Source organism: Pithys albifrons, chromosome 1 (genome assembly GCF_047495875.1).
Source record: "Pithys albifrons albifrons isolate INPA30051 chromosome 1, PitAlb_v1, whole genome shotgun sequence".
NCBI lineage: Eukaryota > Metazoa > Chordata > Aves > Passeriformes > Thamnophilidae > Pithys > Pithys albifrons.
Window position 1 is genome coordinate 125,414,234 of NC_092458.1, and position 13,712 is coordinate 125,427,945.

Consider the following 13,712-nt stretch of genomic DNA (forward strand, 5'->3'; position numbering starts at 1 on the left):
GGAGCTGTGCCCGAATCCTGCCCGGAGCTGTGCCCCAATCCTGCCGGGTGCTGTGCCCCAATCCTGCTGGGAGCTGTGCCCCAATCCTGCCGGGAGCTGTGCCCCAATCCTGCCGGGAACTGTGCCCCAATCCTGCTGGGAGCTGTGCCCCAATCCTGCCGGGAGCTGTGCCCGAATCCTGCCCGGAGCTGTGGCCCAATCCTGCTGGGAGCTGTGGCCCAATCCTGCCGGGAGCTGTGCCCCAATCCTGCCCGGAGCTGTGCCCCAGTCCTGCCGGGAGCTGTGCCCGGAGCCGCCGGGATGCGCTGCCCGCAGTTCATCCCTCGCTCCGGGCGCCGCTGCCAGGTGGATGCTCGTTGAGTTGTTTCCACGGGAGCGGAAAGATTCCAGCTCAGGGAGCGGGAAGAGGTTTATCCCGGTGCAGCCAAAAGTTTGGCGGTTGGTTGTGGTAGGAAAACCGGGAAGCAAAAAAAAATCCCACTTGGTTTAGGATTGAGCCAAGCTCAGAGCGTGGTTGTGAAGTGTCCTAAACTGCTCAGAGTTGGTCTGAGTGTTGTTCAGGAAAAGCATTTGGGATAAATTCCCAATTTCCCAGGTAATATGTGTTGGTAGAACTGCCAAATCCTTTGGCATGACGAGAAGCTTTTTGGGGATTGTACAACCTGGAGAAGAGAAGGCTCTGGGGAGAACTTGGAGCACTTTCCAGTGCCTAAAGGAGCTCTGAGAGATCTGGAGAGGGACTTTGGACAAGGGCCTGGAGGGACAGGACAAGGGGAATGGCCTTGAGATGAAGGGAAGGCTTAAATTAAATATTAGAAATCCTTCCCTATGAGGTGGGCAGGCCCTGGCACAGGGTGGGCAGAGCAGCTGTGGCTGCCCCTGAATCCCTGGGAGTGTCCCAGGGTGGCTGGGAGGGTGGGCAGGCCCTGGCACAGGGTGGGCAGAGCAGCTGTGGCTGCCCCTGAATCCCTGGGAGTGTCCCAGGCCAGGTTGGACAGGACTTGGAGCAGCCTGGGCTGGTGGGAGGTGTCCCTGCCCTTGGCAGGGGTTTGGGAGGAGATGATCCTTGAGGTCCCTCCCAACCCAACCCAACCCATCCTGTGGTTCTGTCAGCTCCTGCTTCAGCAAAATGAAGGAGTCCTTTACCTCTAAAAGGAACACTGGGAGATAACATTTGCACTAGAAATGCAGGGAGTGTCAGGAAAAGTAACTCTAATTCCATAGTTGCAATAAGCAGGAAAATTCCAAATGCATTAAGCACCTAATTTTGTCCAGACATTCCTGCTCCATGGAGTGGGAACTGAATTTGCTGCCCTCCCTTTGCACTGGCACAGGCAGAGTCAGAACTGACAGTTGATTATTCGGTTTAGGCCTTTTATTTTTAATTTATTTTTCCTTCTTTTGGGAAGGGAGAAGGAAGACCAGGAATTGTGCTAAGGACTCTTAGATCAGACCCTGTGGAACTACCAAGCTTTGCTGTGGCCTTCAAGCCCTCCTTAGAAAGTGCCATCATCCAGATTCATAATAATGTTGGGAATTATTTTTTTATCATCTCCCCTGACAGCTTATTTTCCTTTATTTTTTTCCATTTTTTTAAAAAAAAAAAGATCTTTTTCAGTGGTTTTCCCCAGGCAGTGGTCTTCCCTACAGCTGATTCCTAATGTTTTACAGGATGAGTTACACATCCTGCCTTATACCCAGGTTTGAATTACTACTGAATAAGGAGCAATGAAATCTCTATCAAAATAATCAGGAGTTCCAAAAACCACAAACAACAAAACAAAGTGAAGCTGAACTAACTCAGCAAGACCATTTGGAGCATCAGGGCTGGTGAGTCACTTTGCTTTTCCCTCCCTCAGCAGAGTCCATCCCTGCCTGGAGCAGCCCCGGGGAGGGCAGGTGGAGTGGGTAGGGCATGACTTCAGAAAGTTAAAAAAAAAAAAACCAACCAAAAAACAAAAAGGGGAAAGCAAAAAAAAAAAAAAAAAAAAAAGAAGCTACATCACTCATGTCATGTGATCCAAGAGGACCAATGGAGGCAGGTTGTGGAAAGGGGAACAGTTAAATTTGTAATTTTGGTTGTGTGAAACACTTCTTTGGGCCTCATAAACAACCACAGAACCACAAGTTGGGTACGGAGGCAGTCACAGCCGAGCGGGTCCGGGATATTGGTCAGCAGGGAGGGCGAAGCGCTGTGACTGCAAACCACAGGGTTTCGTAGGGTGGTAAGCATCATCAACCACAACCAAGCCACTCTTTTTTTTTTTTTTTCCTTTTCTTCTTTTTAAGAAACAATTTCAGAGTTCTTTTAGCAAAAGAACCTCCTAATCTGCTCCGTGCCGCTCCCGAGGCACCGGGATAACCCCGAGCGCGATGGCTGGGAGGAGGGTGGTGGCAATGACCAGTCTTCATTTTTCACTCCTCAAGGTAGAAGAAATCATATATTCCTTCCCAGTAGAAAGAGAGTGAGTTTTAAAGAGGAAACAATGGCTTCGAACAGCATATTTGAGTCACTTCCTTCTTACCAGCACTTCTTGAGAGGTAAGTGCCATTCAGAATTTCTAAATATACTTTTTACTTTCCCATACTTAAGAAAATTCATGTTTTGAGAGTATCTGGGGGACTTTCTTGTAGCAGTACATGCTTTTTTCCACTTCAGTTTTCCTTTGAGGCTCTCTCCTGGAAGTTCACATGGAGCTTGCAGGAACAGCATCTCGTTTACTTTATCAGTCCGTTAGGAGAGATTACAACAAGGGCTCATTTAAGCCGTTCAAACATGCTCGGGAATTTGCTCTTCATAAATCAGAGTGGTCTAGAACAGCTCGTGTGAATGACCGCGGATACAGCAACGGTAGCACTTTATCATCCGGGGTTTTTGTAATTTTTTGGGGTCAGAATTAGGAGTTTTTGAGCCGCTGCCATGGCAAGTGACGGGCAGCAGCAAACGACGCGTAGTGCAGGGAGGGAGCGCTGAGCCAGCTGAGGGTGATGCTGCCTCGCTCGGACTGGCCCCTCAGCCCTGCTGAAGTCACGTCCACCAGGGGAAAGGCAGAAAAAAACTCAGAAACCTGCTTAAAGTTTGCTGCTGCCACTCACGTGGCTCGGGAAAAGCAGCGGTGTGGGGGAACCCGGAGCCGATGCCACGCTGGGGTGTGATGGGTGAAGGAGCCGCCCTTAGAGGAGCGAGGCAGCCCTGCCAGGGCTGAGGGGACACTTGAAAGGCTTCACCCACAATCTGCTCTTTTTAAACCAGTGACCGAGAGGCTCCTCGTAGCGTTCTCCCAACCCCCCGTGGAGCTTTGGGTTAGTCATGGGTTATTCACACAGCCCAGCCAGGGTCTGGCACGGGCAGCTCGTCTGCTGCCTCAGAGCTCCCTTCCCAAATCGCTCACGCTCCGGCTGAACTTTTCCCCTGTCCCCTGCCCGCCCCAGAGGATGCCAAGGCGCAGGGACCGCCGTGCCCATCAGTGCTTGGCAGGACAGCAGCACTTCAGAACTCTGTACAGCCCCAGCCTCCGCTTTCCCGGCCTCGCTGGGTGAGTCAGGAGTTTATGCCCGTTAATCAGCGGGCTGGGAATGCGGAAGGCTCGTCCCAACCAGCGGTGGTACCAGGGTGGTACCCAGCGCTGCCCGTGGGGACGTGGGCACACAGGGCAACCTGCCCGAGCGCTTTCCGGCTCTCGCTCGCTCTTCTCGCCCTTCCCCGCGTCAAAAGTTGTTCTACATCTGTGTTTGGCGGCGCTGGAAAGCACAGAGAGCCCGGTGTGAGTCAGCAGAGCTCGCAGCACCTCCTGGCCGGGGCGGGGGAGATGCTGAAGGGCGAGCGGGACGTGGCCAACTGCTCTGGCAGCTGACATGGCTCAGCACCCCTACCAGGCAAAGGAAGCAATACTGCTAAAACAACAAGCAGCATCTTCCTGCAATTCGTCAGCCTCTTTTTTGATTTTTTTTTTCAAGCAGCATCTTCCTGCAATTCGTCAGCCTTTTTTTTTTAATTTTTTTTATTTTTTTTTCAAGCAGCATCTTCCTGCAATTCTTCGGTATCTTTTTTATTTTTTTTTATTTTTTTTTCAAGCAGCATCTTCCTGCAATTCGTCAGCCTTTTTTTTTTTTAATTTTTTAATTTTTTTTTTCAAGCAGCATCTTCCTGCAATTCTTTGGTTTCTTTTTTATTTTTTTTTTCAAGCAGCATCTTCCTGCAATTTGTCAGCCTCTTTTTAATTTTTATTTTTTTTTCTTACTGTGCAGTGTTTAATCTGTAGCTTGGGGAGGTTGAGTGAGGAAATTCTGTGCTTGTGATAAAAAGCAGAGTGAAGCTGGTGGGGTTGTGCTGGCACAGAGGCAGCACAGCCAGGATGGCTGGCAGGGCACAGGGTGGTTCAAGCAGGAGCCCCAAAAGCCTGAGAGCTGCTGGTTGAGGAGCCAGGGCTGATTTATCCAGAAAAAGAGGAGTTTCATTAAAGGTGGTTAATCCAGCAAGTGATTTAACTCAACACCCCAGAATGGACTTTGTTATCCTCCTTATTGCTCATTACTGTCATTAATGTTGCTGCAGTACCAGGATTTTGTGGGGTTTGGTGGACTGGACTACAAGTCCTGCAAGGTTAAGAGTCATGTGGATACCTTAAGAACACCTGGAGGTGTCCAAGGCCAGGCTGGATGGAGCTCTGAGCAACCTGGGCTGGTGGAATTTGTCCCTGCCCATGGCAGGGGCTTGGAAGAAGATGATCTTTAAGATCCTTTCCAACCCAAACCATTCCCTGGTTCCATATTCATCCAATTTTGGTACCCCAGATAGAGATCCTGGCACAAAACCAAACTCCCACCATCCTGTGCTAGAGAACCAACAGCTCCTGGGTTGAGTTGTAGAGCAACAGTTTCATCAACAAAAGCATATTATGTTTGAATATGGAAGCCTGTGACTGTTTTCCAGCAGTTCCCTTTTTGTTCCTTTCTTTACCCAAATGAATTTCACACAATTTCAAAATCTTGGGCGCAGCAAAAGCAACGTTTGGGCTGAGGAGCAAGAAAAATAATCCTCCCCAGGGTCGGTTGTTCTCAGCCTATTTCTCAACAGTGTTTACACAGGCTGGTCATTTGAAATGTCCCCAAAACTGTCTCTTTTCTTTTTATTGCACTTTCTCTCTCAACTGAAACCGTGAGGGAAAGGGGAAAAAATAACAAGTTGTTTTCTGCTGTGGATTTCTCTTTATCAGTCCACGCAATGCCCTGAGAAGGAAATCCATCACTTTTTTAGCCTGATACTCTGTGAAAATTGGGAAAAAAAAGGGAGTGGGGAAGCAGGGCCATTGTTCCAGTCCCCGTGAGCAGTGACAGAGGCAGAAAAACCTGACATGATAATTGCATGTGGTTCACCACAAAGGATATGGCCCTTTTTCTATCACACCACACCAGCTCTTCGCTTCTGCCACGAGGTAAAGAAGTGAGGAGTGGACTGAAAGCTCCACTGGTGTGCTCTGGGTGCTGAGAAAATGAGACTTTTTGGGGGCAGGGGCACCAAAATGAAACCTGGGGAGGGGGAACCTTGTATTAACTAGAACACAAATAGTTTTTAAAGGCTTGCTAGATAATGACAGGGTTCCACACCTCCCTAATTTCTGTTAATTTCTTGAGGATGTTATGAGGTCCTGTAAGATTTCCTAACAATTTTGGCTATGAAGGAAGACAGAATTAATGTTTTCCCTGGGCTTTTATGCAGCTCTAAATAGCACAAAGTGTAATATTTTCCAGGAGGGCATTTTTGCCTCATTTTTGCTGCAAGGTCTAATTATTTCAATATGCAAAGGATGGTCCTCCTGGTTTTGCCCGTGTTGCATTTCTGTGTTAATTAATCAAGGCAGTGAAGACTCGTGGCACAACATTTGGTGGGTTTCTTATCAAATGGAAATGAACTCCAGCAGAGAACTTTGGTGTCATGGAAAAATACACAGTGCAGACTTTCTTAGTTCAGCAGTGCCAAGGAATATCCAGGAAATGTGGGTTTGTTCCTTTGGAAATGCTAAAGAAAACTGTAGTGAGTCCAGAGAGAAGGAAGCAGAGCTGGGGAAGGGTCTGGAGAACATGTCCTGGAAGGAGCAGCTGAGGGGGCTGGGGGGGGTTGTGTGGAGAAGAGGAGGCTCAGGGGGGACCTCATTGCTCTGCACAACTCCCTGCCAGGAGGGGCAGTGAGGGGGGTCAGGCTCTTCTGCCATGGCCCAGGGGAAAGGGGGAGAGGAGATGGCCTCAAACTGCACCAGGGCAGGGGCAGAGCAGAGATCAGGAAATTTTCTTTCCCTGCAGGAGTGGTCAGGCCTTGGAATGAGTTGTCCCAGGGAGGTGGGGCAGTCACTGTGTCTGGAAGTGTCACAGAGGTGTCTGGATGTGGCCCTTGGGGACATGGATTGGGGTGATCCTGCTGGTGCTGGGGACAGTGGGACTGGATGAGCTCAAAGGTCTTTCCCAGCCTTGTGATTCTGTGTTTCTTGAGGTCCAGCTTAGATTCTGGTCAGACCTAAACTGGCCCTGCCACAGCTGACTTAGAATCCAGGATTCCCCCTGCAGGGAAGGTTTTGTGTCTTCTTTGAAGCCCTATGGATGCTTTTTTTGTGCAATACCTTGTTGTTCCCCAGGGCAGGAGCAGAAACTCCTTCAGCAGCGATGGAAGAAGGTTGGAGTGAGGGACTGGTGTCTCAAGGGAAAGGGGGAGAGGAGATGGCCTCAAACTGCACCAGGGCAGGGGCAGAGCAGAGATCAGGATCAATTCTTCCCTCCCAGAGTGGTCAGGCCTTGGAATGAGTGTCCCAGGGAGGTGGGGCAGTCACTGTGTCTGGAAGTGTCCCAGAGGGGTCTGGATGTGGCCCTTGGGGACATGGATTGGGGGTGATCCTGGTGGTGGTCTGTTGATGGACCAGATGACATTGAAGGTCTCTTCCAACCTGGATGATTCTGTGATGCTGTGAAAAAACTCTTCCTCCTCTGAAGGATTTCTCTACCAGGACTCATGGGCCCCTCAACACGCTGCTTCTCATGGAATGTTTGTGGTTCTGACTGGCCTTGTGGTGGGAATTGCATTGGAAGAGTCCTCCAGTCCCTGGTGCTGTGTGTGAGTGAAGGGGTGGAGACACCAAAGGCTCCCTCCCAACACCTCCAGGATTGTGGCTGTCCCATCCCTGGAAGTGTCCCAGGCCAGGCTGGACAGGGCTTGGAGCAACCCGGGCTGGTGGGAGGTGTCCCTGCCCATGGCAGGGGGTGGGACTGGATGATCTTTGGGGTCCCTTCCAATCCAGGCCATTCTGTGATTCTTCTCACAGCAGCACAAACTGTGTCATTGCTGTGCAGGAAGGGGAGTTTTGCAGCACCTTTTCAGGCTGTGACAAAGAGTTAATTCCTGTCAACGTCACAAACCACCAACTGCATCTTGTGAATAGGAAATGCAACCAAAGCTCGTCAAAACCTGGGCTTAACCTGGAGAAAACACTTGCACAGCCTCTGACTTTCACAGCCTCCTCTCTGAGCTCGCTTTGCATTTGAAAGCCTCGAGAAACACTTCGAGGCTTGAGCACAGGAAGGGGAGTGTCTGCCAGAGCTGAGCAGGATAGAATCACAGAATCATAGAATGGATTGGGTTGGAAAAGACCTCCCAGATCATCAAGTCCAGCCCTTGGTCCAACTCCAGTCCCTTTACCAGATCATGGCACTCAGTGCCACGGCCAAGCTCAGCTGAAAAACCTCCAGGGATGGGGAATCCACCCCCTCTCTGGGCAGCCCATTCCAATCCCTGAGCACTCTCTCTGCAAAGAATTTCTTTCTGATCTCCAACTTCAATTTCCCCTGGCAGAGCTTGAGCCCATCGTGCCCCCTTGTCCTATTGCTGAGTGCCTGGGAGAAGAGACCAACCCCCAGCTGGCCAGAACTTCCCTTCAGGCAGTTCCAGACAGTGCTGAGGTCACCTCTGAGCCTCCTCTTCTCCAGGCTGAACACCCCCAGCTCCCTCAGCCTCTCCCCATGTGCCCTGGGCTGGTGATCACAGTGGGGTTGGATCAAGACATGGTGGATTCTCTGTCGCAGTCCCTTCTCCAGCCTGGTTGCTCTTCTCTTCTCAGTTGGGTAGGAAGAGACCTCTGAGATCATCAACCCTTGATCCAACCCCACTGTGATCACCAGCCCAGGGCACAGAGTGCTCTGGGCTGGTGATCACAGTGGGGTTGGATCAAGACATGGTGGATTCTCTGTCCCTGGAGGTGTTTCAGAGGACACTCAGTGCCACCTCCAGTCCCTTCTCCAGCCTCGTTGCTCTTCTCTGGCCCCACTCCAGCCCCTCAATCTCTTGCCTCAACTGAGGGGCCCAGAACTGAACACAACACTCAAGGTGTGGCCTCCCCAAGGCAGAGTCCAGGGGAAGGGTCACTGCCCTGGGCCTGCTGGCCACGCTAGTTTGGATCCAGGCCAGGATCCCATTGGCCTTCAGGGTCAGGAGATTTAATCTGAGGCCAGAGCAGCTCCCTGAGTGTTTGACCACTCACAGCCAGTGCAGTGAAGTGTCTTAGCAAGGGCTTAGGGTTAGGCTTGGCTTGCAGATCCCCCACTCTGACTTGTCCTTGCCCTTTATCATAAGGCCATTAATTAGAGATTGGTGGGTGGCACCTCTGCCTGGTGCTGTGTTTTATTACCAGGAGTGACAAACTCCAGCTCTGAAGTAGCTCCCTGGTGGAAAATAGAAGTATCTTCCCCCCCACTGCCAGAATATGAAATACAAGTAGAAAAGAAACTGCATCTTTTTCCTGACTAGAAGATAATGATGACTTAATTTGGCTGCCAAGGCATGACTCCCAAAAGAACTGTTTATCTTTAAATGCCTGACAAGGCCAGTGATACTGGAAGCAATTTATGAACTTGTCTGGAATTTTATTTCACAACTCAGAATGAGTGTCTGCATCATCCTGTTAACTGAGAGGGAACAGTCTATACCTAAATAGAGAGTGGCAAAGAAATTACTATTCTTGTGTTCAGAGATAAATAGGTTTGGTTTGAAAAGCTGAGCAGAAACAATCCTAAGGAAACAGCAGAGACATTTCTCTGTAAAATTATGAGATTGGAATAACCCAAAACAGGAGAAGCTCATTTGAGTTTGACATCCTGTCAAATGAAAATTGTATGTGCTGGTCCCAGAGGTTTCTGCTGTGCCAGGGGAGGCTGGAATTTCTTTTTTCCCTGTCAGAGTGGTCAGACCTTGGGATGAGTGTCCCAGGGAGTGATGGAGTCACTTTCTCTGGAAGTGTTCAGGACACATCTGGATGTGGCCCTTGGGGACATGGATTGGGGGTGATCCTGGTGGTGCTGCTGATGGTGGGACTGGATGAGCTCAAGGTCTCTGCAAGCCTTGATGATTCTGTGTCTCTCAGGAGCTAAGGGGGGAAAATGTCAGGGTGGGCTGATGCTCTGCAGGAACTGGGAGTTGCAGCACCTCACAAAGTGACAGTTTGAGGTTTCTCACCCCTGTGACAAGGCAGGGAAACGTGCCCTCCTCCTGCACATGGAGGACAAGGCTTGCATGTAGGAGGCTGCCACAGACTACCTGGCTGCCCTGGTAGCTCTGTGGAGGAGGAGGAGGAGGAGCAGAGCTTCACCCCACAGCTCTGGGGACCTCCAGCACAGCCTTGGGCTGCTCCTGCCCAAATGGGGGGACCCTGATGGGCTGCTGGGCAAAGGCATCACTTCAGGTCCAGTAGCTCCAGCAGGAGGGCAAGGGAAAAGTATCTCTGGCTCTGGGATGGAGGATGGGTAAGTCATCTCTGTCACTCACTCCTGGCCCCTCCTCTGTGCTTAGTCCATGGGCCAAGGTAGGATGAGTTTGTTGTAAACAGTGGGTGGTCAAATTTTGGAGCTCTTTGCCATAAAATACCATTGAGCCCAAAGGTTTAGCAGAATCCTTAAAACAGCAGGATCTGTCTACACATCACGGGGTCACAGAATCCTTAAAACAACTGGATCTGTCCACACATCACAGTGTCACAGAATCCTTAAAACAGCTGGATCTGTCTACACATAACAGAGTGTCACAGAATCCTTAAAACAACTGGATCTGTCTGCACATCACAGAGTGTCACAGGATCCTTAAAACAACTGGATCTGTCCACACATCACAGTGTCACAGAATCCTTAAAACAACTGGATCTGTCTACACATCACAGTGTCACAGAATCCTTAAAACAACTGGATCTGTCTACACATCACAGAGTGGCACAGAATCCCAGAACGTGCTGAGCTGGAAGGGACCCACAAGGATCATGTTGTCCTGCAAAGGACCATCCCCAAGAGTCACACCCTGTGCACAGAATCACAGAGATGTTTAGGCTGAAAAAGACCTTGAAGATCATCAACAGTTTCTTAATATGTATCAGTGGGTCAAGCACATAACCAGCTTGGGAAGGATCAAGTTCTCCCTTCCTTTCACTGCCATATTTCGGAGCACAAACCATCTCTGTTAAAGCTTGGAAGGGCAGATCTAATGTAAGCAGGTGTGTCATCTGCCAAATGATTTGTGGCTTCCTCCATGACATCTGGTACTGGCCATGGGGAGAGAGAGGCCACTGGCTGGGTGACTCACTGGTCTGAGAGAAGGACAAGAAAACATCACACTCCCTCTTTACCTCCTCTGTCATCTCAAGAGGATGGATAATGTTTGTACAGAACTTGAGTCAGCTTCCCAAAAAGTGGGTGAGTAGCAGGATATCTCCTCTCTGAAGTGCATGGCTGGGACAGTGGGGGTGTTTAAAGCAGGAGAGCACCTACAGAGGTCTGGAGTGTGTGGGTGAGGTCTGTGCACCAACACAGTGACACTGAAATCAGGACACTTCACCCTTTTGCTGCCAGTGCAACGAGGACTAGAAATTATACACATTCCCAATGAGCAACTCCCAAAAAAAATGCCTTTTCTTTCCCTGAGATCCCAGGCAGAGCTGGGTTTATGACCAAGATACATTTTAGTCCAAACCACCAAATTCTTTATATATAAAAATGTTTTCAGGCCATTAAAAGAGGAGAGGAGCTGGGGGTGAGGGCAGGGAGGGACTGGCTGTACCTGGTGGAGTTTCCAATTCATCCAGTTCATCCAGAGACCTCAGCACTTCTGCTTGAGAGTGGAACTCTGTAAAACTGGGCACTTTCACTTCACAAAGATCTGTGAGAACATTTTCTCTGCCTTTGATCTATCTGGGCTTTTTTTCTTTCTAATCTGTGCTTTTTGTTTTGAGTTTCTGCTTCCAGAGAACCCAAAACTGGTCCGAGACAGCCCTTGGGGCTTTTCCTTTTGCCTCATGAGTATTCTGTCTTGCAGGGTGTTTTCTGTCATCTGGTTTCACACTGAAGCTGCGATTTTGAGAAGCTCAGAAGCTGCCCTTAGGTAGGGGTTTGTCTGAAAGTTGAAAGGTTTATGTCTCTTGACAAACCTTTCCATGAATGCAGTGGAAGGAAACTTGAAACCTGTCAAGTTTTATGTGATTTGCTATAAACACTTCATGCTGCTGTACTTAGGGCAAGCCCTGCCATCCTCCTCAAATCAGCACCCTCAGAAAGCTTTGACCCAGCCCTTCAAGTGCCTTTTTGTGGTCTTTAAAAGGGAAAGAGGAGTGTTTCAGAAATGCCTTGTGTGCTCAGGGTGAAGCAGCAGCACAGCGTGGGGCTGAGCATGTGCTTCCTTTGGGGCAAAGCTCTTGCACCTTCTCAACCCCCTGCATCTCTCACCAGGCCATTTTTCACAAGGGTTTGTAGCACAAACCTGTGCTGTGACAGCCAGAAATGTGTCTCTGGAAATCGTGGAACCACAGAGACATCAAGGCTGGAAGAGACCTGCAGCATCATCCAGTGCCACCAGCACCACCAGGGTCACCCCCAATCCATGTCCCCAAGACCACATCCAGACCCGTCTGGGACACTCCAGACACAGTGACTGCCCCACCTCCCTGGGACACTCATTCCAAGGCCTGACCACTCTTCCACTGAAAATACTTTTTCTAATCTCTGCTCTGCCCCTGCCCTGGCACAGTTTGAGGCCATCTCCTCTCCCCCTTTCCCCTGGGCCATGGCAGAAGAGCCTGACCCCCCTCACTGCCCCTTCTGGCAGGGAGTTGTGCAGAGCAATGAGGTCCCCCCTGAGCCTCCTCTTCTCCAGACAACCCCCCACCCCCCAGCCCCCTCAGCTGCTCCTCACAGAACATGTTCTCCAACCCATTCCCAGCTCCATTCCCTTCTCTGGACACGCTCCAGCCCCTCAGAGTCCTTTTGGAAGTGTGGGAGTCACCTCCAGCCAACCCTGAAGACGTCAGTGCCCTCTGTGGTGCTGAGCGTGGGCAGCAGAGGCACCTCTGAGGTTTCACTCCTGGTATTAGACAGGCTGGGGAGGTTTCAGCCAGCACTGCTTGACACCCACAGGCCTCCAGCCACACTTCTCCTTTCCTTCAGGCATGGATGGGGCAGAAATGGTGCCCCAGAGCAAACTCCTGGGGTATTATCCTGGTTCCACACAGACTTGGACAAAATGGTCACAGAGAAGAGGAGGCTCAGGGGGGACCTCATTGCTCTGCACAACTCCCTGCCAGGAGGGGCAGTGAGGGGGGTCAGGCTCTTCTGCCATGGCCCAGGGGAAAGGGGAAGAGGAGATGGCCTCAAACTGCACCAGGGCAGGGGCAGAGCAGAGATTAGAAAAACTTTTTCCCTGTCTGAGTGGTCAGGCCTTGGAATGAGTGTCCCAGGGAGGTGGGGCAGTCACTGTGTCTGGGAGTGTCCCGGAGGTGTCTCGATGTGGCCCTTGGGGACATGGATTGGGGGTGATTGTGGCAATGGTGATAGTGGGACTGGATGGTTCTGAAGGTCTCTGCAAGCTTCAATGACTCTGTGATTCCGTGACACAGAGGCTGAAAAAGACGTGGCATTACAGTCCAAGGGTAACTTCTGCAATGCCAAGCAGCAGAACTCTGGCTTGGGAATTCATGGGTTTGTCTCTTTTACACATAGGAAATCTTGGTGTGGAGCAGCTCTTGGTGTGGAGCAGCTCTTGGTGTGGAGCAGTTCTTGGTGTGGAGCAGCTCTTGGTGTGGAGCAGCTCTTGGTATGGAGCAGCTCTTGGTATGGAGCAGCTCCTGGTATGGAGCAGTTCCTGGTATGGAGCAGTTCCTGGTGTGGAGCAGCTCTTGGTGTGGAGCAGTTGCTGGTATGGAGCAGTTCCTGGTATGGAGCAGTTCTTGGTGTGGAGCAGTTCCTGGTGTGGAGCAGTTCCTGGTGTGGAGCAGCTCTTGGTGTGGAGCAGTTCTTGGTGTGGAGCAGTTCTTGGTGTGGAGCAGTTCCTGGTGTGGAGCAGCTCTTGGTGTGGAGCAGCTCTTGGTATGGAGCAGCTCCTGGTATGGAGCAGTTCCTGGTATGGAGCAGTTCCTGGTGTGGAGCAGCTCTTGGTGTGGAGCAGTTCCTGGTGTGGAGCAGCTCTTGGTGTGGAGCAGCTCCTGGTATGGAGCAGTTCCTGGTATGGAGCAGTTCCTGGTGTGGAGCAGCTCTTGGTGTGGAGCAGTTCTTGGTGTGGAGCAGCTCTTGATGTGGAGCAGTTCCTGGTATGGAGCAGTTCTTGGTGTGGAGCAGTTCCTGGTGTGGAGCAGTTCCTGGTGTGGAGCAGTTCCTGGTGTGGAGCAGTTCCTGGTATGGAGCAGTTCCTGGTGTGGAGCAGT

The 13,712-nt window shown here is 50.7% G+C and overlaps 1 protein-coding gene across 3 annotated transcripts in view; it reads left to right on the forward strand.

The window, feature by feature from the left end:
- Nucleotides 1-2,112: 2,112 nt before the first annotated feature.
- Nucleotides 2,113-13,712, forward strand: part of RUNX1 (RUNX family transcription factor 1) — a 202,566-nt gene continuing 190,966 nt past the window's right edge. Inside the window, exons 1-2 of one of the 3 annotated variants that reach the window (XM_071567259.1) lie at nt 2,113-2,225; nt 2,428-2,541. In XM_071567259.1, the coding sequence (XP_071423360.1) occupies nt 2,487-2,541 (55 nt within the window). In that variant the 5' untranslated portion in view covers nt 2,113-2,225; nt 2,428-2,486. Of the gene's footprint in view, nt 2,226-2,272; nt 2,542-13,712 lie in introns of those variants that run through there. The other 2 variants (XM_071567284.1, XM_071567268.1) reach the window with 2 other exon arrangements.